The sequence below is a fragment of the Hyla sarda genome, chromosome 2 (assembly GCF_029499605.1).
Source record: "Hyla sarda isolate aHylSar1 chromosome 2, aHylSar1.hap1, whole genome shotgun sequence".
Taxonomy (NCBI): Eukaryota; Metazoa; Chordata; class Amphibia; order Anura; family Hylidae; genus Hyla; species Hyla sarda.
This window is the reverse complement of record NC_079190.1, coordinates 82,344,631-82,370,398: the sequence shown is the minus strand read 5'-3', so window position 1 is coordinate 82,370,398 and position 25,768 is coordinate 82,344,631. Positions and strand designations below refer to the sequence as shown.

At 53.7% G+C, this 25,768-nt stretch overlaps 1 protein-coding gene across 2 annotated transcripts in view; it reads right to left on the bottom strand.

The window, feature by feature from the left end:
* The window catches only part of ANKRD52 (ankyrin repeat domain 52), a 74,603-nt gene that overhangs the window by 29,090 nt on the left and 19,745 nt on the right, over window positions 1-25,768 (bottom strand). The window contains exons 1-5 of one of the 2 annotated variants that reach the window (XM_056562259.1): window positions 19,496-19,739; window positions 3,964-4,047; window positions 2,545-2,623; window positions 2,367-2,437; window positions 332-532 (exon numbers count right to left, since the gene is read on the bottom strand). In XM_056562259.1, the coding sequence (XP_056418234.1) occupies window positions 332-532; window positions 2,367-2,437; window positions 2,545-2,623; window positions 3,964-4,047; window positions 19,496-19,522 (462 nt within the window). In that variant the 5' untranslated portion in view covers window positions 19,523-19,739. Of the gene's footprint in view, window positions 1-331; window positions 533-2,366; window positions 2,438-2,544; window positions 2,624-3,963; window positions 4,048-19,495; window positions 19,740-25,768 lie in introns of those variants that run through there. The other variant, XM_056562258.1, reaches the window with a different exon arrangement.

Here is a 25,768-nt window from a genome sequence, read left to right as displayed (position 1 = left end):
AAACTGTGTAGGTGGTGTGCAGTGTTTATGAAGATGAGCTGCAGTAATAAGACACACATACATTGGGGGAGATCTATCAAAACCTGTGTAGAGGAACAGTGGTGCAATTGTACATAGCAACAAGATTGCCTATTATTTATAAAGAGGCCCGTGAAAAATGAGAGCAGCGATCTGATTGGTTGCTTTGGGCAACTGCACCACTCTTCCTCTAAACAGGTTCTGATAAATCTCCCCCATTCTGGAAGGGAGCCGTAGCCTTGGCAAACAACTTTAAAAGCCTATGCAGAGGTCAGTCACGTTTGTCTGGAAAACTCCTTTTATGAAAACATACCTCTACGCTGCCACTGAGCACAGCATGGTGAAGTACAGTACGCCCTGTCCGATCTGCTATATTGACATTTTTCACCGCTCCCATTAATGTTTCTGCACATTTAGTTGCTCTGTTAGCAGCTGCAGCATGTAGTGGAGTTTGCCAGTTCTTGTCCCGAGCATTGACGTCGGCAGAGTGCTTCACAAGAAGAGAGACTGCCCTCTGCAACAGTCAACATTGTGCATGAAATGAAGGACACCGTTCACAAATGTAAAAAAAAAAAAAAAAATTATATACATACATATATATACATACACAGCTGTCCCTCAACATATATTAATTGGTTCCAGGAGAACCATCATATGTTGAAACCATCATATGTCGAGTACATAGGTCTATGTAAAAATGGTAATTGGTTCTGGGGCCTCGGAACCATTGTATGTTGAATCCATATCTCTATGGGAAACTGCTAATTGGTTCTGGGATGACCATTGTATGTGGAGTGTATGGGGAGTGTTTAACAAACCAGGGTGCCTCCAGCTGTTGCACAACTTCAACTCCCAGCATGCATGTACAGCCATTGACTCTCTGGGCATGCTGGGAGTTATAGTTTTGCAACAGCTGGAGGCACACTGATAGGGAAACATTGATGTATGGGGTGTATAGTGTGTATATGTATTGTATGTGATGTGTGCCATCGCATACAGTACTGTACAGTTCTTTAAATACCTTCAGGGGGGACAGAATGTCCTCCATTACGATCCTGCCGACTACAGCTCTATAGGAAAGGAAGGGGCGGGCAGCCAGCAGCTCATTGGATGCCTGCAGCAAGATGCTGCAGGCTATTGGCTATGGCTGCACTGGGGGGGGGCTTACACGGAGCTCACAGTGGAAGCCTGTATGAGTTAGCAGGACAGCATGTGAGTAACAGGAGGCAGAACGGGGCACACGGGGCACATTAAACAACTGTCAGTTGCTGAAGTTGTCAGCGCTGTCAGATAGCTGTTTGTACGATGGCCCCGACACACAGCAGCATCATATGTCGAGGCTGCCTTCAACATACGATGGGCTCTGAGAGGCCATCATATGTTGAAATGATCATATGTCGAGGCCATCATAAGTCGAGGGGTCACTGTGTGTGTATGTGTGTATATATATATATATATATATATATATATATATATATATATATATATATATATGGACTGTCTTTATATTATTGATCAGCAATTCCTCAGACTACAATCTAATCACCAAAAATCAGCCTGCGGCCACAATTTTGCATCAGCTGAAGTTTAATATGGAACTCATGAAATCTGATAACAATGCAATAACAGATTGGGACCCATTTGCCCATGTGAGCATAAGGTGGGCAGATAGAAAGAAGGTGAAAAGTTCAGCTCGCTGACCAGAAAATAAAACGTAACCTTTACTGTGGACGGTTAAAATCCATGAGGACAAAATTAACTAAATGATGAATAAAAACATTGCGCCGACGCGTTTCGGGATGCAGAAGAGCCCTTAATCATGGCAGTGCATAATTCTGGTCAGCGAGCTTAACTTTTCACCTTCTTTCTATATGCCATTAACGGGAAGCAGCCCGTATGTTCGTGCTCCAGACTGCTCTCTCCCTATGAAGCCCAGGACTACATTACGGTGTGGTGAGTGAGCCGAGTTGCTCCTTGGCACTTCCTACATTATTATAAGGTGGGCAGGCCTATCAATGCAGAGGGGATAGAGGCAGGGATGCTGAGTATGCTGGGTCCCACTTCCATTGCGCAAAATCGCTATTTCCAAATTTTGCCCTCACTATAACAATGTATTGGGTTTAGATGAGGTTAACCTGCTGTCAGTTTCCCTTTAAAGAGGTGATCCTTACAAAATTAGGCACCCACAGCAATCCGCCAAGTATGGAGCTGTGTTTGGTAAACGATAGAGGGGACTGGCAGGAAAGCAATGTATTTCTTAGCATATTAGAAAATACACATACCATAAGGTGTTCAAAAGTACAGCTGCTAAATAATATTGCAATCTATGAAATATACAAAAAATGTACCTCATTGCGTGCAGCTACGGCTCGGTGCAAAGGTGTAAGCCAGATTGAATCTTTTGCATTAACATTAGCACCTAAAGTGGAGATAAGAAATTAAAGTTACTTTTTTAAGCAGACGAGGAATGTGACGACATATACCATTTTTGTTAGCTACAATATAACCAAACAGTGTTTAACTTACCTGACTGTATTAATAGTTCCATAACAGGGATGTCACCTAAGTAGGCAGCAGCATGCAGGGGAGTGCGTCTCTCTTGGTCCTGTGAAAATAGTGATTTCCAATTTTCTTTAAAACCTTAAAACATCAGGATTCCTAGTGTTCTAATTCTAAAACATCATGAATGCTAAAATGGGCAGGTATTTGACTGACAGGCCACATGTCCTGTAGGCAATAATATTAAAAGGCGGTGGCAATGGTAGATTTAGGCAACATTCATAAAGGAAGAAGACAAAGAACGTATCATGGTGTCAAAGACTGGGTTGCAAAACCACACAATTCACAATAAAATGTGCATTATTCTATTTTTAAAGGGGTACTCCGGTGGAAAAAAAAATTTTTTTTTTAAATGAACTGGTGCCAGAAAGTTAAACAGATTTGTAAATTACTTCTATTAAAAAAATCTTTATCCTTCCAGTACATATTAGCAGCTGTATGCTACAGAGGAAATGCTTTGCTTTTTTAATTTCTTTTTTGTCTTGTCCACAGTGCTCTCTGCTGACACCTCTGTCCGTGTCATGAACTGTCCAGAGTAGCATAGGTTTGCTATGAGGATTTTCTCCTGCTCTGGACAGTTCCTGATACGGGGATTAGGTGTCAGCAGAGAGCACTGTGGACAACTAAAAAAAAGAAATTCAAAAGAAAAGAATTTCCTCAGTAGCATACAGCTGCTAAAAAGTACTGTCAGGATAAAAAAAAAAATGTTTAATAGAAGTAATTTACAAATCTGTTTCACTTTCTGGCACCAGTTCATTTAAAAATATATATATTTTCCACCGGAATACCCCTATAAGCTGCAAGACTACATAAAAGGAGAGCAAAGATGAGCAGTAGCTTCATCTAATCCCCATAAATCATATGCCTCTGAGTTACAGACATTTTGGCTTTTTCAGCTTTGACTGTTTTGCAAGAGTCAAGAGTGATTCACACAATATGGATCTAATACAGAAAGTCTGCAGTGTTTCTGCACAAAAAAATCCATTGCAGAGCAGCTCCAGAAAACCCACAGTGGATCTGCATTTTGTGAACGTGTATATTCTACATCAGTTTTTCCCAACCAGGGTGCCTCCAGCTGTTGCAAAACTACAACTCCCAGCATGCCCGGACAGCCAAAGGCTGTCCGGGCATGCTGGGAGTTGTAGTTTTGCAACAGCTGGAGGCACCCTGGTTGGGAAACACTGTTCTATACAAAGGCATCCATGAACGTGACTTGCTGGATGGCATTTTGGCAATGTGACATGTCTCTACTTCCAGATAAAGCACAGGTATAAGGGTATACTATGATGTGTATTTGATAAAAAAAAATTTTTATTTTGTATGAAAAAAATAAAGGAATCAATTCACTTTTATACGAGCCACCTCAGTAACGCGTTTGATGCTTACCAAAACGTTGACATTTTCCTTTTGGCTCAACAGTAATTGTACTTCTTCTAGGTTGCGATTGAATATTGCTTGGACCAGTGGATGCTAAAATGAAGAAGAAAACCCTTATATTGTAGGACATCTTAAGTTTAACATTTGCATATACCCCTTTAGAAAACCCGGGGCTACATTTTGGCTACATAATCACAATAATTTACCTACCCCCCAAAGCCCCCTTATAAAGAGTATAAAAGCATATCTATATTGTGTCATATACAGACTTCTCACCAGCCTTCATTAATAGAGATCTCCCTGTTCAGGTAAAGGAAGAGCTAACAATCAAGCCAGAATAGAAAAACGAAGCAAATTTCCTTAAAAAAAAAAAAAAATAAAAAAACAGCACCATTCCCCCCCCCCCCCATATCCTCAGATTCCGTGTGGTATTAAAACTTGGCTATTCATTTAACCCCTTCCCGCTATAGGATGTATGCATATGTCCCAGCACTTGACACGTTCACGCGCTGGGACCTATGCATTCATCCTAGCAATCTCCTGCAATGCAGCGGGCAGCGCAGGAGATAGTCGGTGGGAGCCGGCTGTCAATCACAGCCGGAGTCCCACCGCAGCTGCCGAAGCCGCGATCAGGCCGGTCACGGCAGCATTAAATGGGCACTGTCACCAATTTTTTTTTTTTTTTATATATATGTTGTAGTACTTATGTACTACAACTTATCTCTAATATACTTTCATTTTTTTTAATTAAAATAGTTTATTTTATATTTGAAAACCGGCCACTAGGTGTCTCCCTCCTAGTGGCCGGCGTGACGTCACGACTGAATTAGGACCGATGCCGGCCGGGCAATCGGTTCTTATTCAGTAAGCCAATCAGCCTGCACTCGCTCCCTGCCTGTCAGTCAGACAGGCGGGAGTGAGCACTGAGAGCACAGAGGATGCGGCTCCCTGTCCTCGCACACCGGCCCCGCCTCCCCGCGGATAGAGCGGGTTGCGGCACCTCGGTATTTAGTTTTTTTCGGTGTGCTGGGATAGAGCGGGTGGCGGCACTTCAGTAATTGTTTTTTTTTTGGGGGGGTAGAGCAGATTGCGCGGTGGCCGCCGCCGTGGGGGGAGGGGGCGGGGTTTTGAGCGGGTTGGGGCCATAGCAAAGATATATTGTTTTCACCACAGGGTGCCTCCAGTTGTTTCCCCACTACAACTCCCAGCATGCCCTGACAGCCAATAGATGTCAGGGCAATCTGGGAGTTGTAGTGGGGAAACAGCTGGAGGAACCCTGTATAGGTGAACTAAGGGCGGAAGTGTCGGCCCCAGCAGGCATCAGTGACGTCGCGCATGCTGGGGAAGTCTGCCTGGTAATGAGCACACTACCAGGCAGACAAAAATCCATTTTTAATATAGTAAAAAAAATAAAAATTAAAGGCAGGGAGGGGGTTAGGGATAGATGGACAATAGGCAGGAAAAAAAAAAAAAAGATGGTGGGAGCTACCCTTTAACCTCATAGATGCCATGATCCATCCTGATCACATATCTATGGTGTTAACAGGCACACTCCCCCTGTTCACCAACGGCGGTGAGGCGATACGATGGCAGGTCGCCGTTGGTTGCTACGGCAGCAGGTGGTCAGATCATGTCCTCCTGTCTCCCTGCTACGGAAGACTGAGATCCAGCCACAGGCTGGATCGCACAGGCTGAACAGTGTGCTGATCAGGCCATACTCTTCTGCAGTACAAGTGTATTGCAGCATAGTATAACCTGTAAAAAGTGTAAAAAAATAAAATAAAAAAGGTTCTTAAAGGGGAAGTCGCGTGGAAAACTTTTTTTTTTTTTTTTTATCAACTGGTGCCAGAAAGTTAAACAGATTTGTAAATCACTTATATTAAAAAATCTTAATCCTCCCAGTACTTTTTAGGGGCTGGATACTGAAGAGAAATCCAAAAAAGAAATGAATTTCCTCTGATGTCATGACCACAGTGCTCTCTGCTGACCTCTGCTGTCCATTTTAGGAACTGTCCAGGGCAGCATATGTTTGCTATGGGGATTTTCTCCTGCTTTGGACAGTTCCTAAAATGGACAGCAAAAAAAAAAACCTTTTCCACGGGAGTACCCCTTTAAATAAAAGTATGAAGTGTAAAAAATAAAAATAAATGCCCCTTTCCTAATAAAAGCCCTGTATTCTCACAAAAGAACAAAAAACACAAATCATATACATAAGATATTGCCACATCCGTAATGACCTGTACTATAAAACTTGAATGTGAATTATCCTGCACGGTGAACACCATAGAAAAAAAAAAAACGCAAAAATCGTCAATTTTGGTACAAATAGCTGAATAAAAATAAATACATAAAAAAAAAAACGGCCGGACTTCTGTTCCCGTGGTCGCGACCCAGACCCTCCAGCGCTTCCGGACAAGAAACAGGTGGGTGCCGCATGCAATATTGCGAGGGTCCCCAGCAGCGGGACCCCCGTGATCAGACATCTTATCCCCTATCCTTTGGAATGATCAGTGGGACTGATCAGTGATACCATACAGAACCTGACAAATTTTTTTTGTTTAAAGAAATCGGCTGTTTAACTCTGAACTGCTCCTTTATTATTCCAGACACAGGTTTAGTTGTAGTTTAACCTTGAACTGTTGCAATTCTGCAATAGGTACAGGTAAAGTTCAACGGGAGAGATCAAAACTTGTGCAGAGGAAAAGGTGCCCATAGCAACCAATCAGATTGCGTCTCTTATTTTTCAGAGCCCTTTTACACATTGTGTGAGCTCTCGGCAGGAGAAAGTAGATGTTCCCCAGAAGGCGTGATGTCACTGAAGCCTGCGAGAGCTGTGCCCCACCATGCTCCGCACGCACTCTCTGAGTTTGGTCTCCTGCCAGGCCGGGAGGAGACCAAACTAACTGACTTGTGGCAGGGAACAGAACAGAGCCACCTAGTGTCCATTTTTCAATCACATTAAAAACATATAAAAGGTTGAGAATTTTAATAGCAAGTAAAAAGCAAAGTGTCTTATAATTACATATAGAATATATAAAAAATTTGGTGACAAATCTAAAAATATATATATATCAAAATGTAGAGGTTTATTGAGATACAAGTCTCACCTATCCATAGGACATGGGTCATGTGTCCACTGTTTTAGTAGATCGGGGGTCGGGCATGTGCACTGCCACACATCCACACCATGGCGCAGCAGTGCACATCCCTGACCATAGTTGTATTTTATAGGTGTATTCCAACGAAAAACATCTCAACATATAGATGTCCGATTGCGGGGGTCCCACTGCTGGAGACCACTGTGATCTCCAGGCTAGCAGCATCAGCAACACCAAAGCTTGGACTCCATTCATGTCTATGGGAGGGGGCTTTGTATAGGGGATAAGATGTTTTCAGCAGAGTACCCTTTTAAGAGCAGACAATTGGGAAGATTTATCAAAAAGGAAGGGAAGGAAGAGTGGTGCAATTGCTCATAGCAACCATTAAGATTGGTTCTTTAATTTTTTAAAAAGCCTCCAAAAAATAAAGAAGAGATCTGATTGGTTTCTAAGGGCAAACAGGTTTTGATAAACCTCCCCAAATATCCTTTGAATAGATGACAAGTGCTGTTCCTGGGAAAACCCGTCCTTGTTTCCAGCTTTCTGTTAGAGGATACAAGTTGCCAAATGTTTTAATAAGTATCAAATGGTCCAAACATCTTTTCATAAATAAAACATCACGATGAATCATTGCGGCCTTGTGATGAAAGTGAAGATAAGACTGGGGTGAGGCGGCTGAATGTATGCTTAATATAGTGTGCATCAGAGATGATAGATTATCCCCAAATGGAGTGCAGTGCACGTATGGTAGATAGGACTCTATTTATTTTCTAGGTGGCTTCTGAATCACCTGCCCCCATTTGATCAAAGAACTTTTGCTTTTGTTTCGATGTGCAGGAAACACTCAGCCGATCAACTAGAGCTGGGCGGTATGACCAAATGTGTGTATAACGGTATTTTTGTAACTTATGACGGTTCCACGGTATATAACGGTATTTCTTTCACCCCCCCAATCATGTTACCCGCCAGCACTGTTCTGCTCCCCCCCCCCCCCAATTATCAGCCCAGCGGGGTACTACTCACATGTCACCCGCAAGCACTGCCCTCCTCCTCTTTGTTGCGGGCCACAGGCGCTGGAATTCTATACTGTACGCCAGTGGTCTCCAACCTGCGGACCTCCAGATGTTGCAAAACTACAATTACCAGCCTGCCCGGACAGCCAACGGCATAGGGATATAGCGTACAGCAGTGATCTCAAACCTGCGGACCTCCAGCTGTTGCAAAACGACATCTCCCAGCATGCCCGGACAGCCGCTGGCTGTCCGGGCATGCTGGGAGTTGTAGTTTTGCAACATCTGGAGGTCCGCAGGTTGGAGACCACTGGCGTACAGTATAGAGTTTCCTCGCCGGTGGCCCGCAACAAAGAGGAGGAGAGCAATGCTTACGGGTGACATATGTGAGTAGTACCCCGCTGGGCTGATAATTTGGGGGGAGCAGAACAGCGCTGGCGGGTCACATGATTTGGGGGGGGGGGAGATAGCAGAACAGCGCTGGTGGGTCAAATATGATTAGTTCCCTGATGTGGGGACAGCGCTGCGCTGGGCTGATAATTCATTCCATAGGGGGAGGGGCCAAACCGGTATTGCGGTATGGGGAAATATTCATATCGTGCAGCCCAAAAATTTCGGTATTCGGTATGAACCGGTATACTGCCCACTGTCCAGCCCTATGATCAACATCCAAGGGCGGGCCAGAGATTGGCTGAGCAGGTATTTCCTGCATCTCAAAGAAAAAAACAAATGAATGAAAATGATGACGGCCAACACCCCCCAACCCCAAAAACCACCATCGATTTTTTGTCCCAGAATCCATAACTGTGGTGGCAAACAATCCCTATAATATAGTATCAACAGATGCAAAGCTGGGGGCTGTGAATGCCTGTACCCGGGTGCCAGGGAGTGTGCACAGCACCCAACTAAGCTTTGCTCATATATATTAGTTGTGTTCCCCAAACTGAAGCTTTCATGCTGTTGCAACACTACAACTATCAGCATGCCCCCATGTGTGACCTACTGTGATCGTCATCCAGCTTTCCTAGGAACAATAGAGCACAACTCCATAATTTGTTTACATAAGCAGCAAAGGGACAACACAGGTCTGTAGTCTGGGAGATATAATTACTCCCATCAGGAGTAACCTGCTTTAGAGCAGATGGAGGGGGGACAGATCCCGGACATTAACACCTAAATGTCACAAAGTGGTGTCATCCAGTCCACCTAGAGTTAATGTCCTAATAAAAGCACTGATTGATGTCAGCGAATACTCTCACCATGCACACTGACAAAACAACAGGGGCAGCCGCACACACTCATGACCCCCTATGCAGCAGGTGAGCAGGCACGAAATGTGTGGGCAGGCAAGCTCATGACCCTCTTTTGCAGCGGAGGCGGGCACGCTCGCGACCACCCTATGGAGCAGGCACGCATGCTCGCTAACAACCGTTCTGTACACGGTCAATGCATGCACAGATGATCTGGACATGCACACACAACAGCTACACGGCCGGGCACACAGGGTGAGATTTATTAAAACCTGTGCAGAGAAAAAAAAAATTGTGCAGTTGCCAATAGTAACCAAACAGATCACTTATTTTTCTCAGGCCTTTTTAAAAAGATTTAAGAAGCAATATGATTGGCAGCTATAAGTGATCTCCCTCACAATCCCTACAGACCAGAATATGTACACATGATCCCTACCCGGCGGGGGAACACACACAGGATCCCTACCCGGCGGGGGAACACACACAGGATCCCTACCCGGCGGGGACACACACACACAGGATCCCTACCTGGCGGGGACACACACACACACAGGATCCCTACCCGGCAGGGGCACACACAGGATCCCTACCTGGCGGGGGCACACACACACACAGGATCCATACCCGGCGGGGGCACACACACACAGGATCCCTACCCGGCGGAGGCACACACACACAGGATCCCTACCCGGCGGGGGCACACACACACACACACACACACACACACGATCCCTACCCGGCGAGGGAACACACACAGGATCCCTACCCGGCGAGGGAACACACACAGGATCCCTACCCGGCGGGGGAACACACACAGGATCCCTACCCGGCGGGGGCGCACACACACACAGGATCCCTACCCGGCGGGGGCGCACACACACACAGGATCCCTACCCGGCGGGGGCGCACACACACACAGGATCCCTACCCGGCGGGGGCACACACACACACACAGGATCCATACCCGGCGGGGGCACACACACACAGGATCCATACCCGGCGGGGGCACACACACACACAGGATCCCTACCCGGCGGGGGCACACACACACACACAGGATCCCTACCCGGCGGGGGCGCACACACACACACACACACAGGATCCCTACCCGGCGGGGCCCACACACACACAGGATCCCTACCCGGCGGGGGCCCACACACACACAGGATCCCTACCCGGCGAGGGCGCACACACACACAGGATCCCTACCCGGCGGGGGCGCACACACACACAGGATCCCTACCCGGCGGGGCGGGGGGGGGGGGGCGCACACACAGGATCTCTACCCGGCGGGGGGGGGGCGCACACACAGGATCCCTACCCGGCAGGGGCGGACACACACACACACAGGATCCCTACCGGGCAGGGGCGGGCACACACACAGGATCCCTACCGGGCAGGGGCGGGCACACACACAGGATCCCTACACGGCGGGGACACACACACACACACAGGATCCCTACCCGGCGGGGGGGCGCACACACAGGATCCCTACCCGGCGGGGGGGGGGGGCGCACACACAGGATCCCTACCCGGCAGGGGCGGGCGCACACACAGGATCCCTACACGGCGGGGACACACACACAGGATCCCTACCCGGCGGGGACACACACACACAGGATCCCTACCCGGCGGGGACACACACACACAGGATCCCTACCCGGCGGGGACACACACACACAGGATCCCTACCCGGCGGACACACACACACAGGATCCCTACCCGGCGGACACACACACACAGGATCCCTACCCGGCGGGGACACACACACACACACAGGATCCCTACCCGGCGGGGACACACACACACACACACACAGGATCCCTACCCGGCGGGGGGACACACAGATGATCCCTACCCGGCGGGGACACACACAGATGATCCCTACCCGGCGGGGACACACACAGATGATCCCTACCCGGCGGGGACACACACAGATGATCCCTACCCGGCGGGGGAACACACACAGGATCCCTACCCGGCGGGGGCGCACACACACACAGGATCCCTACCCGGCGGGGGCGCACACACACACAGGATCCCTACCCGGCGGGGGCGCACACACACACAGGATCCCTACCCGGCGGGGGCACACACACACACAGGATCCATACCCGGCGGGGGCACACACACACAGGATCCATACCCGGCGGGGGCACACACACACAGGATCCCTACCCGGCGGGGGCACACACACACACACAGGATCCCTACCTGGCGGGGGCGCACACACACACACACACAGGATCCCTACCCGGCGGGGCCCACACACACACAGGATCCCTACCCGGCGGGGGCCCACACACACACAGGATCCCTACCCGGCGAGGGCGCACACACACACAGGATCCCTACCCGGCGGGGGCGCACACACACACAGGATCCCTACCCGGCGGGGCGGGGGGGGGGGGGGCGCACACACAGGATCTCTACCCGGCGGGGGGGGGGGGCGCACACACAGGATCCCTACCCGGCAGGGGCGGACACACACACACACAGGATCCCTACCGGGCAGGGGCGGGCACACACACAGGATCCCTACACGGCGGGGACACACACACACACACACACACAGGATCCCTACCCGGCGGGGGGGCGCACACACAGGATCCCTACCCGGCGGGGGGGCGCACACACAGGATCCCTACCCGGCAGGGGCGGGCGCACACACAGGATCCCTACCCGGCGGGGACACACACACAGGATCCCTACCCGGCGGGGACACACACACACAGGATCCCTACCCGGCGGGGACACACACACACAGGATCCCTACCCGGCGGACACACACACACAGGATCCCTACCCGGCGGACACACACACACAGGATCCCTACCCGGCGGGGACACACACACACACACAGGATCCCTACCCGGCGGGGACACACACACACACACAGGATCCCTACCCGGCGGGGACACACACAGATGATCCCTACCCGGCGGGGACACACACAGATGATCCCTACCCGGCGGGGACACACACAGATGATCCCTACCCGGCGGGGGCGCACACACACAGATGATCCCTACCCGGCGGGGGCGCACACACACAGATGATCCCTACCCGGCGGGGGCGCACACACACAGATGATCCCTACCCGGCGGGGGCGCACACACACAGATGATCCCTACCCGGCGGGGGCGCACACACACAGATGATCCCTACCCGGCGGGGGCGCACACACACAGATGATCCCTACCCGGCGGGGGCGCACACACACAGATGATCCCTACCCGGCGGGGGCGCACACACACAGATGATCCCTACCCGGCGGGGGCGCACACACACAGATGATCCCTACCCGGCGGGGGCGCACACACACAGATGATCCCTACCCGGCGGACACGCACACACACAGATGATCCCTACCCGGCGGACACACACACACACAGGATCCCTACCCGGCGGACACACACACACACACAGGATCCCTACCCGGCGGACACACACACACAGGATCCCTACCCGGCGAGGGCACACACACACAGGATCCCTACCCGGCGAGGGCGCACACACACACACAGGATCCCTACCCGGCGGACACACACACACACACACACACACACACACACACACAGGATCCCTACCCGGCGGGGACACACACACACAGGATCCCTACCCGGCGGGGGCACACACACAGGATCCCTACCCGGCGGGGGCACACACACAGGATCCCTACCCGGCGGGGGCACACACACAGGATCCCTACCCGGCGGGGGCACACACACAGGATCCCTACCCGGCGGGGGCACACACACAGGATCCCTACCCGGCGGGGGCACACACACAGGATCCCTACCCGGCGGGGGCACACACACAGGATCCCTACCCGGCGGGGGCACACACACAGGATCCCTACCCGGCGGGGGCACACACACAGGATCCCTACCCGGCGGGGGCACACACACAGGATCCCTACCCGGCGGGGGCACACACACAGGATCCCTACCCGGCGGGGGCACACACACAGGATCCCTACCCGGCGGGGGCACACACACAGGATCCCTACCCGGCGGGGGCACACACACAGGATCCCTACCCGGCGGGGGCACACACACAGGATCCCTACCCGGCGGGGGCACACACACAGGATCCCTACCCGGCGGGGGCACACACACAGGATCCCTACCCGGCGAAGTCACACACACAGGATCCCTACACGGCGGGGTCACACACACACACACACACACACACAGGATCCCTACCCGGTGGGGTCACACACACACACACACACACACACAGGATCCCTACCCGGTGGGGTCACACACAGGATCCCTACCCGGTGGGGTCACACACACACACACAGGATCCCTACCCGGTGGGGTCACACACACACACAGGATCCCTACCCGGTGGGGTCACACACACAGGATCCCTACCCGGTGGGGTCACACACACACACACACACACAGAGATGATCCCTACCTGGTGGGCGCGCACACACACACAGGATCCCTACCCGGCGGGGGCACACACACACACAGGATCCCTACCCGGCGGGGTCACACACACACAGGATCCCTACCCGGCGGGGTCACACACACACACAGGATCCCTACCCGGCGGAGTTACACACACACACACAGGATCCCTACCCGGCGGGGTCACACACACACACAGGATCCCTACCCGGCGGAGTCACACACACACAGGATCCCTACCCGGTGGGGTCACACACACACACACACACACACAGGATCCCTACCCGGCAGGGGCACACACACAGGATCCCTACCCGGCGGAGTCACACACACAGGATCCCTACCCGGTGGGGTCACACACACACAGGATCCCTACCAGGTGGGGTCACACACACAGGATCCCTACCCGGCGGAGTCACACACACACACACACAGGATCCCTACCCGGCGGGGTCACACACACACACAGGATCCCTACCCGGCGGGGTCACACACACACACAGGATCCCTACCCGGCGGGGTCACACACACACAGATGATCCCAACCCGGCGGGGGGCACACACACACAGATGATCCCTACCCGGCGGGGGCACACACACACAGATGATCCCTACCCGGCGGGGGGCACACACACACAGATGATCCCTACCCGGCGGGGGGCACACACACACAGATGATCCCTATCCGGCGGGGGGCACACACACACAGATGATCCCTATCCGGCGGGGACACACACACAGATGATCCCTACCCGGCGGGGACACACACACAGATGATCCCTACCCGGCGGGGGGCACACACACACAGATGATCCCTACCCGGCGGGGGGCACACACACACAGATGATCCCTACCCGGCGGGGACACACACACACAGGATCCCTACCCGGCGGGGACACACACACACAGGATCCCTACCCGGCGGGGACACACACACACAGGATCCCTACCCGGCGAGGCCACACACACACACACACACACACACACAGGATCCCTACCCGGCGAGGCCACACACACACACAGGATCCCTACCCGGCGGACACACACACACACATACAGGATCCCTACCCGGCGGGGACACACACACAGGATCCCTACCCGGCGGGGTCACACACACACACAGGATCCCTACCACACACACACACACAGGATCCCTACCCGGTGGGATCACACACACACACACAGGATCCCTACCCGGTGGGGTCACACACACAGGATCCCTACCCGGCAGGGGGGCGCACACACAGATGATCCCAACCCGGCGGGGGGCACACACACACAGATGATCCCTACCCGGCGGGGGGCACACACACACAGATGATCCCTACCCGGCGGGGGGCACACACACACAGATGATCCCTACCCGGCGGGGGGCACACACACACAGATGATCCCTACCCGGCGGGGGGCACACACACACAGATGATCCCTACCCGGCGGGGGGCACACACACACAGATGATCCCTACCCGGCGGGGACACACACACACAGGATCCCTACCCGGCGGGGACACACACACACAGGATCCCTACCCGGCGGGGTCACACACACACACAGGATCCCTACCACACACACACACACAGGATCCCTACCCGGTGGGATCACACACACAGGATCCCTACCCGGTGGGGTCACACACACAGGATCCCTACCCGGCAGGGGGGCGCACACACAGATGATCCCAACCCGGCGGGGGGCACACACACACAGATGATCCCTACCCGGCGGGGGGCACACACACACAGATGATCCCTACCCGGCGGGGGGCACACACACACAGATGATCCCTACCCGGCGGGGGGCACACACACACAGATGATCCCTACCCGGCGGGGGGCACACACACACAGATGATCCCTACCCGGCGGGGGGCACACACACACAGATGATCCCTACCCGGCGGGGGGCACACACACACAGATGATCCCTACCCGGCGGGGACACACACACACAGGATCCCTACCCGGCGGGGACACACACACACAGGATCCCTACCCGGCGGGGGCGCACACACACAGATGATCCCTACCCGGCGGGGGCGCGCACACACACAGATGATCCCTACCCGGCGGGGGCGCGCACACACACAGATGATCCCTACCCGGCGGGGGCGCGCACACACACAGATGATCCCTACCCGGCGGGGGCGCACACACACAGATGATCCCTACCCGGCGGGGGCGCACACACACAGATGATCCCTACCCGGCGGGGGCGCACACACACAGATGATCCCTACCCAGCGGGGGCGCACACACACAGATGATCCCTACCCGGCGGGGGCGCACACACACAGATGATCCCTACCCGGCGGGGGCGCACACACAGATGATCCCTACCCGGCGGGGGCGCACACACAGATGATCCCTACCCGGCGGGGGCGCACACACACAGATGATCCCTACCCGGCGGGGGCGCACACACACAGGATCCCATACCCGGCGGGGACACACACACACAGATGATCCCTACCCGGCAGGGGGCACACACACACACACACAGATGATCCCTCCCCGGCGGGGGCACACACACACAGATGATCCCTCCCCGGCGGGGGCGCACACACAGGATCCCTACCCGGCAGGGGCGGGCACACACAGGATCCCTACCCAGCAGGGGCAGACACACACACAGATGATCCCAACCCGGCGGGGGGCACACACACACAGATAATCCCAACCCGGCGGGGGGCACACACACACAGATGATCCCTACCCGGCGGGGGGCACACACACACACAGATGATCCCTACCCGGCGGGGGGCACACACACACAGATGATCCCTACCCGGCGGGGGGCACACACACACAGATGATCCCTACCCGGCGGGGGGCACACACACACAGATGATCCCTATCCGGCGGGGGGCACACACACACAGATGATCCCTACCCGGCGGGGACACACACACAGATGATCCCTACCCGGCGGGGACACACACACAGATGATCCCTACCCGGCGGGGGGCACACACACACAGATGATCCCTACCCGGCGGGGGGCACACACACACAGATGATCCCTACCCGGCGGGGACACACACACACAGGATCCCTACCCGGCGGGGACACACACACACAGGATCCCTACCCGGCGGGGACACACACACACAGGATCCCTACCCGGCGGGGACACACACACACAGGATCCCTACCCGGCGAGGCCACACACACACACACACACACACACACACAGGATCCCTACCCGGCGAGGCCACACACACACACAGGATCCCTACCCGGCGGACACACACACACACATACAGGATCCCTACCCGGCGGGGACACACACACACACATACAGGATCCCTACCCGGCGGGGACACACACACAGGATCCCTACCCGGCGGGGTCACACACACACACAGGATCCCTACCACACACACACACACAGGATCCCTACCCGGTGGGATCACACACACACACACAGGATCCCTACCCGGTGGGGTCACACACACATGATCCCTACCCGGCAGGGGGGCGCACACACAGATGATCCCAACCCGGCGGGGGGCACACACACACAGATGATCCCTACCCGGCGGGGGGCACACACACACAGATGATCCCTACCCGGCGGGGGGCACACACACACAGATGATCCCTACCCGGCGGGGGGCACACACACACAGATGATCCCTACCCGGCGGGGGGCACACACACACAGATGATCCCTACCCGGCGGGGGGCACACACACACAGATGATCCCTACCCGGCGGGGGGCACACACACACACAGATGATCCCTACCCGGCGGGGGGCACACACACACAGATGATCCCTACCCGGCGGGGGGCACACACACACAGATGATCCCTACCCGGCGGGGACACACACACACAGGATCCCTACCCGGCGGGGACACACACACACAGGATCCCTACCCGGCGGGGTCACACACACACACACAGGATCCCTACCACACACACACAGGATCCCTACCCGGTGGGATCACACACACACACACAGGATCCCTACCCGGTGGGGTCACACACACAGGATCCCTACCTGGCAGGGGGGCGCACACACAGATGATCCCTACCCGGCGGGGGGCACACACACACAGATGATCCCTACCCGGCGGGGGGCACACACACACAGATGATCCCTACCCGGCGGGGGGCACACACACACACAGATGATCCCTACCCGGCGGGGGGCACACACACACACAGATGATCCCTACCCGGCGGGGGGCACACACACACAGATGATCCCTACCCGGCGGGGGGCACACACACACAGATGATCCCTACCCGGCGGGGACACACACACACAGATGATCCCTACCCGGCGGGGGGCACACACACACAGATGATCCCTACCCGGCGGGGGGCACACACACACAGATGATCCCTACCCGGCGGGGGGCACACACACACAGATGATCCCTACCCGGCGGGGGGCACACACACACAGATGATCCCTACCCGGCGGGGGGCACACACACACAGATGATCCCTACCCGGCGGGGGGCACACACACACAGATGATCCCTACCCGGCGGGGGGCACACACACACAGATGATCCCTACCCGGCGGGGACACACACACACAGGATCCCTACCCGGCGGGGACACACACACACAGGATCCCTACCCGGCGGGGTCACACACACACACAGGATCCCTACCACACACACACACACAGGATCCCTACCCGGTGGGATCACACACACACACACAGGATCCCTACCCGGTGGGGTCACACACACAGGATCCCTACCCGGCAGGGGGGCGCACACACAGATGATCCCAACCCGGCGGGGGGCACACACACACAGATGATCCCTACCCGGCGGGGGGCACACACACACAGATGATCCCTACCCGGCGGGGGGCACACACACACAGATGATCCCTACCCGGCGGGGGGCACACACACACAGATGATCCCTACCCGGCGGGGGGCACACACACACACACAGATGATCCCTACCCGGCGGGGGGCACACACACACAGATGATCCCTACCCGGCGGGGGGCACACACACACAGATGATCCCTACCCGGCGGGGACACACACACACAGATGATCCCTACCCGGCGGGGGGCACACACACACAGATGATCCCTACCCGGCGAGGGGCACACACACACAGATGATCCCTACCTGGCGGGGGGCACACACACACAGATGATCCCTACCCGGCGGGGACACACACACACAGGATCCCTACCCGGCGGGGACACACACACACAGGATCCCTACCCGGCGGACACACACACACAGGATCCCTACCCGGCGGGGACACACACACACAGGATCCCTACCCGGCGGACACACACACACACACATACAGGATCCCTACCCGGCGGGGACACACACACAGGATCCCTACCCGGCGGGGTCACACACACACACAGGATCCCTACCACACACACAAGATCCCTACCCGGCGGGGTCACACACACAGGATCCCTACCCGGCGGAGTCACACACACACACACACACACACAAGATCCCTACCCGGCGGAGTCACACACATAATCCCTACTCGTCGGGGCAGATACACGATCCCTACCCGGCCGCGGTGACCATAGCGGCCTCTGCTATCACCGGCGATGGTACTGAGGCCTTCATCTGTGCAGGCGGTGGATGCGGGGCCATCCGGGGGCCGGGAGGGGCCTTGTTTACCTCTGCGCCCGCGGCTCCCGTACAGCGCAGGCCTCACCGCTCACACAGGGCCTACAGGGCAGCTAGGCCGCACAGCTCAGGTCGCCTGCCCTGCGCTCCACAGCCCCGCACCGCGCTCCTCACCTGGTCAGTGATTTCGAGGACTCCCATGTCCTGCGGTCAGTCAGCATGGAGGTCCCGTCATGAGGCGCTTTCTCCCGTAAGACGGATAACACAAGACGGCTGCAGGCGCCCGATATGCGCCTTCTCCACGATCCTTTTTCTTATTGCTGCAGGAAGCCAGATCCCGCCTACTGCTCGCGCTCACTGCGCCCTCTGCCGCTGCAGTACACCAATGCTTTACGAAACAGTTTGGGCTTATACTTAGCGCCCTCTAATGAAAGATAAGCAGAGCGCACGATAAACGCATAAACATCTGCAGAGCGGGGTGAGACAGCGACATCTGGTGGCTGTAAAGTATTATGGACAAAAGTAATGTGAGAAAGACACGTAACACAAGCTGACTGAAACCGACTTCCGCCTCGTCCTATTCTAATCTTTTACTATAGAGTTGGTCCCTCCGGTAACCACCTCCACTCATCGGGGAAGACTTTCTACAAGACTATGTGGGGCTTTGAGGAAAATTTATCAAAACCTGTGCGGAGGAGAAGCTCACCAGTTACCCATAGTAGCCAATCAGATTGCTTCTCTCTTTTCTAAAAGGCCTTTCAAAAAAACAAACATGCACAGGTTCTGATAAATTTCCCTCTTTATGTCGCTTCATCCAGAGCATTTTTGAGGTCAGACACTGATGCTGGAAGAGAGGGTCTGGCTCACAGTCTATGTTCTAGTTCATCCCAAAAGTGGGAGTGCCACCTGCAGGGGAGCCCTACCTACATGGGGGCACTATCTACTGGTGGCACAACCTACCTGGGGGCACTACCTGATAGGAGTATGACCTACCTGGAGGCAATACCTACCGGGGAACTAACTACTGGGGGCACTACCTATTGAGGGCACTATCAATGGGGGGCATTACCTACTACCTACTGGGCAAATTACTTACCTAGGGGCACCACCTACTGGGGAAATAACATACTACCTACCTATCTACCACCACCCCATCCCCCTACCCTTTCCCCTCAACACAGTTAAATGGGGACTGTCAAATACATAAATATGTTATATGTTGTACAGGAGAGAGCATAGAGGAGTGCTATCAGACAAGAGAGAGCACAGAGGAGTGCTATCAGACAGGAGAGAGCACAGAGGAGTACTATCAGACAGGAGAGAGCACAAAGGAGTGCTATCAGACAGGAGAGAGCACAGAGGAGGGCTATCAGACAGGAGAGAGCACAGAGGAGTACTATAAGAAAGGAGAGAGAACAGAGGAGTGCTATCAGACGGGAGAGAGCACAGAGGAGTGCTATCAGACAGGAGAGAGCACAGAGGAGTGCTATGAGACAGGAGAGAGCACAGAGGAGTGCCATCAGACAGGAGAGAGTACAGAAGAGTCCTATCGGACAGGAGAGAGCACAGAGGAATGCTATCAGACAGGAGAGAGCACAGAGGAGTGCTATCAGACGAGAGAGCACAGAGGAGTGCTATCAGGCAGGAAAGAGCACAGAGGAGTCCTATCAGACAGGAGAGAGCGCAGAGGAGTGCTATCAGAAAGGAGAGAGCACAGAGGAGTGCTATCAGACAGGAGAGAGCACAGAGGAGTGCTCTCAGACAGGAGAGAGCAGAGAGGAGTCCTATCAGACAGGAGAGAGCAGAGAGGAGTCCTATCAGACAGGAGAGAGCACAGAGGAGTGCTATCAGACAGGAGAGAGCACAGAGAAGTGCTATCAGACAGGAGAGAGCACAGAGGAGAGCTATCAGACAGGAGAGAGCACAGAGGAGTGCTATCAGACAGGAGAGAGCACAGAGGAGTGCCATCAGACAGGAGAGAGTACAGAGGAGTCCTATCGGACAGGAGAGAGCACAGAGGAGTGCTATCAGACAGGAGAGAGCACAGAGGAGTGCTATCAGACAGGAGAGAGCACAGAGGAGTGCTATCAGACAGGAGAGAGCACAGAGGAGTGCTATCAGACAGGAGAGAGCACAGAGGAGTGCTATCAGACAGGAGAGAGTGCAGAGGAGTGCTACCAGACAGTAGAGAGCACAGAGGAGTGCTATCAGACAGGAGAGAGCACAGAGGAGTGCTCTCAGACAGGAGAGAGCACAGAGGAGTCCTATCAGACGGGAGAGAGCACAGAGGGGTCCTATCAGACTGGAGAGAGCACAGAGGAGTGCTATCAGACAGGAGAGAGCACAGAGGAGTGCTCTCAGACAGGAGAGAGCACAGAGGAGTGCTCTCAGACAGGAGAGAGCACAGAGGAGTCCTATCAGACAGGAGAGAGCACAGAGGAGTGCTATCAGACAGGAGAGAGCACAAAGGAGTGCTATCAGACAGGAGAGAGCACAGAGGAGTGCTATCAGACAGGACAGAGCACAGAGGAGTACTATAAGAAAGGAGAGAGCACAGAGGAGTGCTATCAGACAGGAGAGAGCACAGAGGAGTGCTATCAGACAGAAGAGAGCACAGAGGAGTGCTATCAGACAGGAGAGAGCACAGAGGAGTACTATCAGACAGGAGAGAGCACAGAGGAGTCCTATCAGACAGGAGAGAGCACAGAGGAGTCCTATCAGACAGGAGAGCGCACAGAGGAGTGCTCTCAGACAGGTGAGAGCACAGAGGATTCCTATCAGACAGGAGAGCACAGAGGAGTGCTTTATCAGACAGGAGAGAGCACAGAGGAGTCCTATCAAACAGGAGAGAGCACAGAGGAGTGCTATCAGACAGCAGAGAGCACAGAGGAGTGGTTTCAGACAGGATCGAGTGATAGGGATGACCCTTATGTTTCTGATGACTGATCAATATAGTATTACTAATATGCCATTGCTGATGGAAAAATATATTTGATACCTACCCCTTAACCCATAAACTAGCTTGCAATCTGCTCGTGACTACGATGGAGGCCTTGCCATGAAGCCAGCATGGCCGAGATAAGAAGTGAAAGACAAAATATCTTAAGGACAGATAACTCTGGAATTTCCCTGTAGAGGAACTTCTGCCAAGAAATTAATGGACACTAGATATGCTAATATATACGGACGCAATAATCAAACAACCAATCAAAATGTAACATGCTTATTTTGACGAAATAACTAAACCTCCTTCTTTGTGAAATGTAAAAACTAAATCTACTTCCTGGATTAAACAGAACTCCTTTTGGGAAAGCTGCGAGTATGCTGAGAAAGAGTTTATACCAACAGGCATGTTTGGTGTATAATTCTTGTGTCGACACTTAGCAGTATATAAAAGCACAGTCAATTACACTTGAGAGCATATCCTTGAGCCATCCTTGACAAGAGCACAGAGGAGTGCTATCAGACAGGAGAGAGCACACAGGAGTGCTATCAGACAGGAGAGAGCACAGAGGAGTCTTATCAGACAGGAGAGAGCACAGAGGAGTGCTATAAGGACAGAGCACAGAGGAGTGCTATCAGACAGGAGAGAGCACAGAGGAGTCTTATCAGACAGGAGAGAGCACAGAGGAGTACTATCAGACAGAAGAGAGCACAGAGGAGTCCTATCAGACAGGAGAGAGCACAAAGGAGTGCTATCAGACAGGAGAGAACACAGAGGAGTGCTATCAGACAGGAGAAAGCACAGAGGAATGCTATCAGACAGGAGAGTGCACAGAGGAGTGCTATCAGACAGGAGAGAGTACAGAGGAGTAGGAGAGAGCACAGAGGAGTGCTATAAGGACAGAGCACAGAGGAGTTCTATCAGACAGGAGAGAGCACAGAGGAGTGCTATCAGACAGGAGAGAGCACAGAGGAGTGCTATCAGACAGGAGAGTGCACAGAGGAGTGCTATCAGACAGGAGAGTGCACAGAGGAGTGCTATCAGACAGGAGAGAGCACAGAGAAGTGCTTTATCAGACAGGAGAGAGCACAGAGGAGTCCTATTAGACAGGAGAGAGCACAAAGGAGTGCTATCAGACAGGAGAGAACACAGAGGAGTGCTATCAGACAGGAGAAAGCACAGAGGAATGCTATCAGACAGGAGAGTGCACAGAGGAGTGCTATCAGACAGGAGAGAGTACAGAGGAGTAGGAGAGAGCACAGAGGAGTGCTATAAGGACAGAGCACAGAGCAGTTCTATCAGACAGGAGAGAGCACAGAGGAGTACTATCAGACAGGAGAGAGCACAGAGGAGTGCTATCAGGACAGAGCACAGAGGAGTGCTTCTTGTGTCGACACTTAGCAGTGTATATGTCAGGATCCGGGTTGGTAGCGCAAAGCGGGATGGACTTGCTGCGGCAGGTAACCCCCAGGTCGTTCCACCCGATAGCGACTCAACCTCACTGACTGCTGAGACAGGCGCGGTACACAAGGACTAGGCAAAGGCGAGGTCGGACGTAGCAGAAGGTCTGGGCAGGCGGCAATGGTTCGTAGTCAGGGGCAACGGCAAAGGGTCTGGATACACAGGCAATAGGCACACGGGAACGCTTTCACTGGCACTAGGGCAACAAGATCCGTCAAGGACAGGAAGGGGAAGGGGGTTTTTATGTGTAGGGAGTGATTTGAAACTGATTGGGCCAGGCACCAATTAATGGTGCACTGGCCCTTTAAATCTGAGACACCCGGCGCATGCGCCCTAGAGAGCGGGGCCATGCGCGCCGGGACTGAGCATGAAGACGGGGCAGGTGAGAAGATCGGGATGCGACCCGCGGGCAGACACGTCCCCGCCGGGGGAACACAGAGCAGCGCTCTGACCGGGCGCTGCAAGGATGAACAGGACACCGCAAGCGCTCCGGGGGAGGAGCGGGACCCGGAGCGCTCGGCGTTACAGTATAAAAGCACAGTCAATTACACTTGAGAGCCTCTCCTCGAGCCATCCTTGACAAGAGCACAGAGAAGTGCTATCAGACAGGAGAGAGCACAGAGGAGTGCTATCAGACAGGAGAGCACACAGAGGAGTGCTATCAGACAGGAGAGAACACAGAGGAGTGCTATCAGGACAGAGCACAGAGGAGTCCTATCAGACAGGAGAGAGCACAGAGGAGTGCTATCCGACGGGAGAGAGCACAAAGGAGTGCTATCAGACAGGAGAGAGCACAGAGGAGTGCTATCAGACAGGAGAGAACACAGAGGAGTGCTATCAGACAGGAGAGCGCACAGAGGAGTGCTATCAGACAGGAGAGAGAGCACAGAGGAGTAGGAGAGAGCACAGAGGAGTGCTATAAGGACAGAGCACAGAAGAGTGCTATCAGACAAGAAAGCACAGAGGAGTCTTATCAGACAGGAGAGAGCACAGAGGAGTACTATCAAACAGGAGAGAGCACAGAGGAGTGCTATCAGGACAGAGCACAGAGGAGTGCTTCTTGTGTCAACACTTAGCAGTGTATAAAAGCACAGTCCATTACACTTGAGAGCCTCTCCTCAGGGGATGTAATTAAGGGGGGGGGTGTAATTAAGGGGGGTGCAGGATTTATTCATTTAATTGAGGGGTATTTGGATTTGTTTCTATTTGGTGCAGTTGGATTTTTTTAAGGGGGTGCAGGGTTTTCTTTTATTAAGGTGTTTTATTAAGGGGGGTTAAGTGGTTTTATTAAGGGGGGGGTTAAGGGGTTTTATTAAGGGGGTTAAGGTGTTTTATTAAAGGGGGTTAATGGGTTTTATTAAGGGGGTGTGTATGGGTTTTATTTTATTAAGGGGGTGTGCAGGGTTTTTGTTTTATTAAGAGGGTGCAGGGTTTTATTTTATTAAGGGTGTGCAGGGTTTTATTTTATTAAGGGGGTTAAGGGATTATTAAGGGGGGTTAATGGGTTTTATTAGAGAGTGTGCTGAGTTTTATTTTATTAAGGGGGGGGTTAATGGTTTTTATTTTATTAACCCCTTAATGACGAAGGATGTATATTTACATCCTCCGCCAGCTCCCGCAATATGTCGCGGGGTCACGCGGTGTCCCCGCGTCATATCGGGTCGGTCCCGGCAGCTATCAACAGCCGGGACCCCCGGCTAATACAGGACATCACCGATCGCGGTGATGCCCTGTATTAACCCTTCAGACGCGGCGATCAAAGCTGACCGCCCTGTCTGAAGTGAAAGTGAAAGTAACCCGGCTGCTCAGTCGGGCTGTTCGGGAGCGCCGCGGTGAAATCGCGGCATCCCGAACAGCTTACAGGACACCGGGAGGGCCCTTACCTGCCTCCTCGGTGTCCGATCGACGAATGACTGCTCCGTGCCTGAGATCCAGGCAGGAGCAGTCGAGCGCCGATAACACTGATCACAGGCGTGTTAATACACGCCAGTGATCAGCACGAGAGATCAGTGTGTGCAGTGTTATAGGTCCCTATGGGAGCT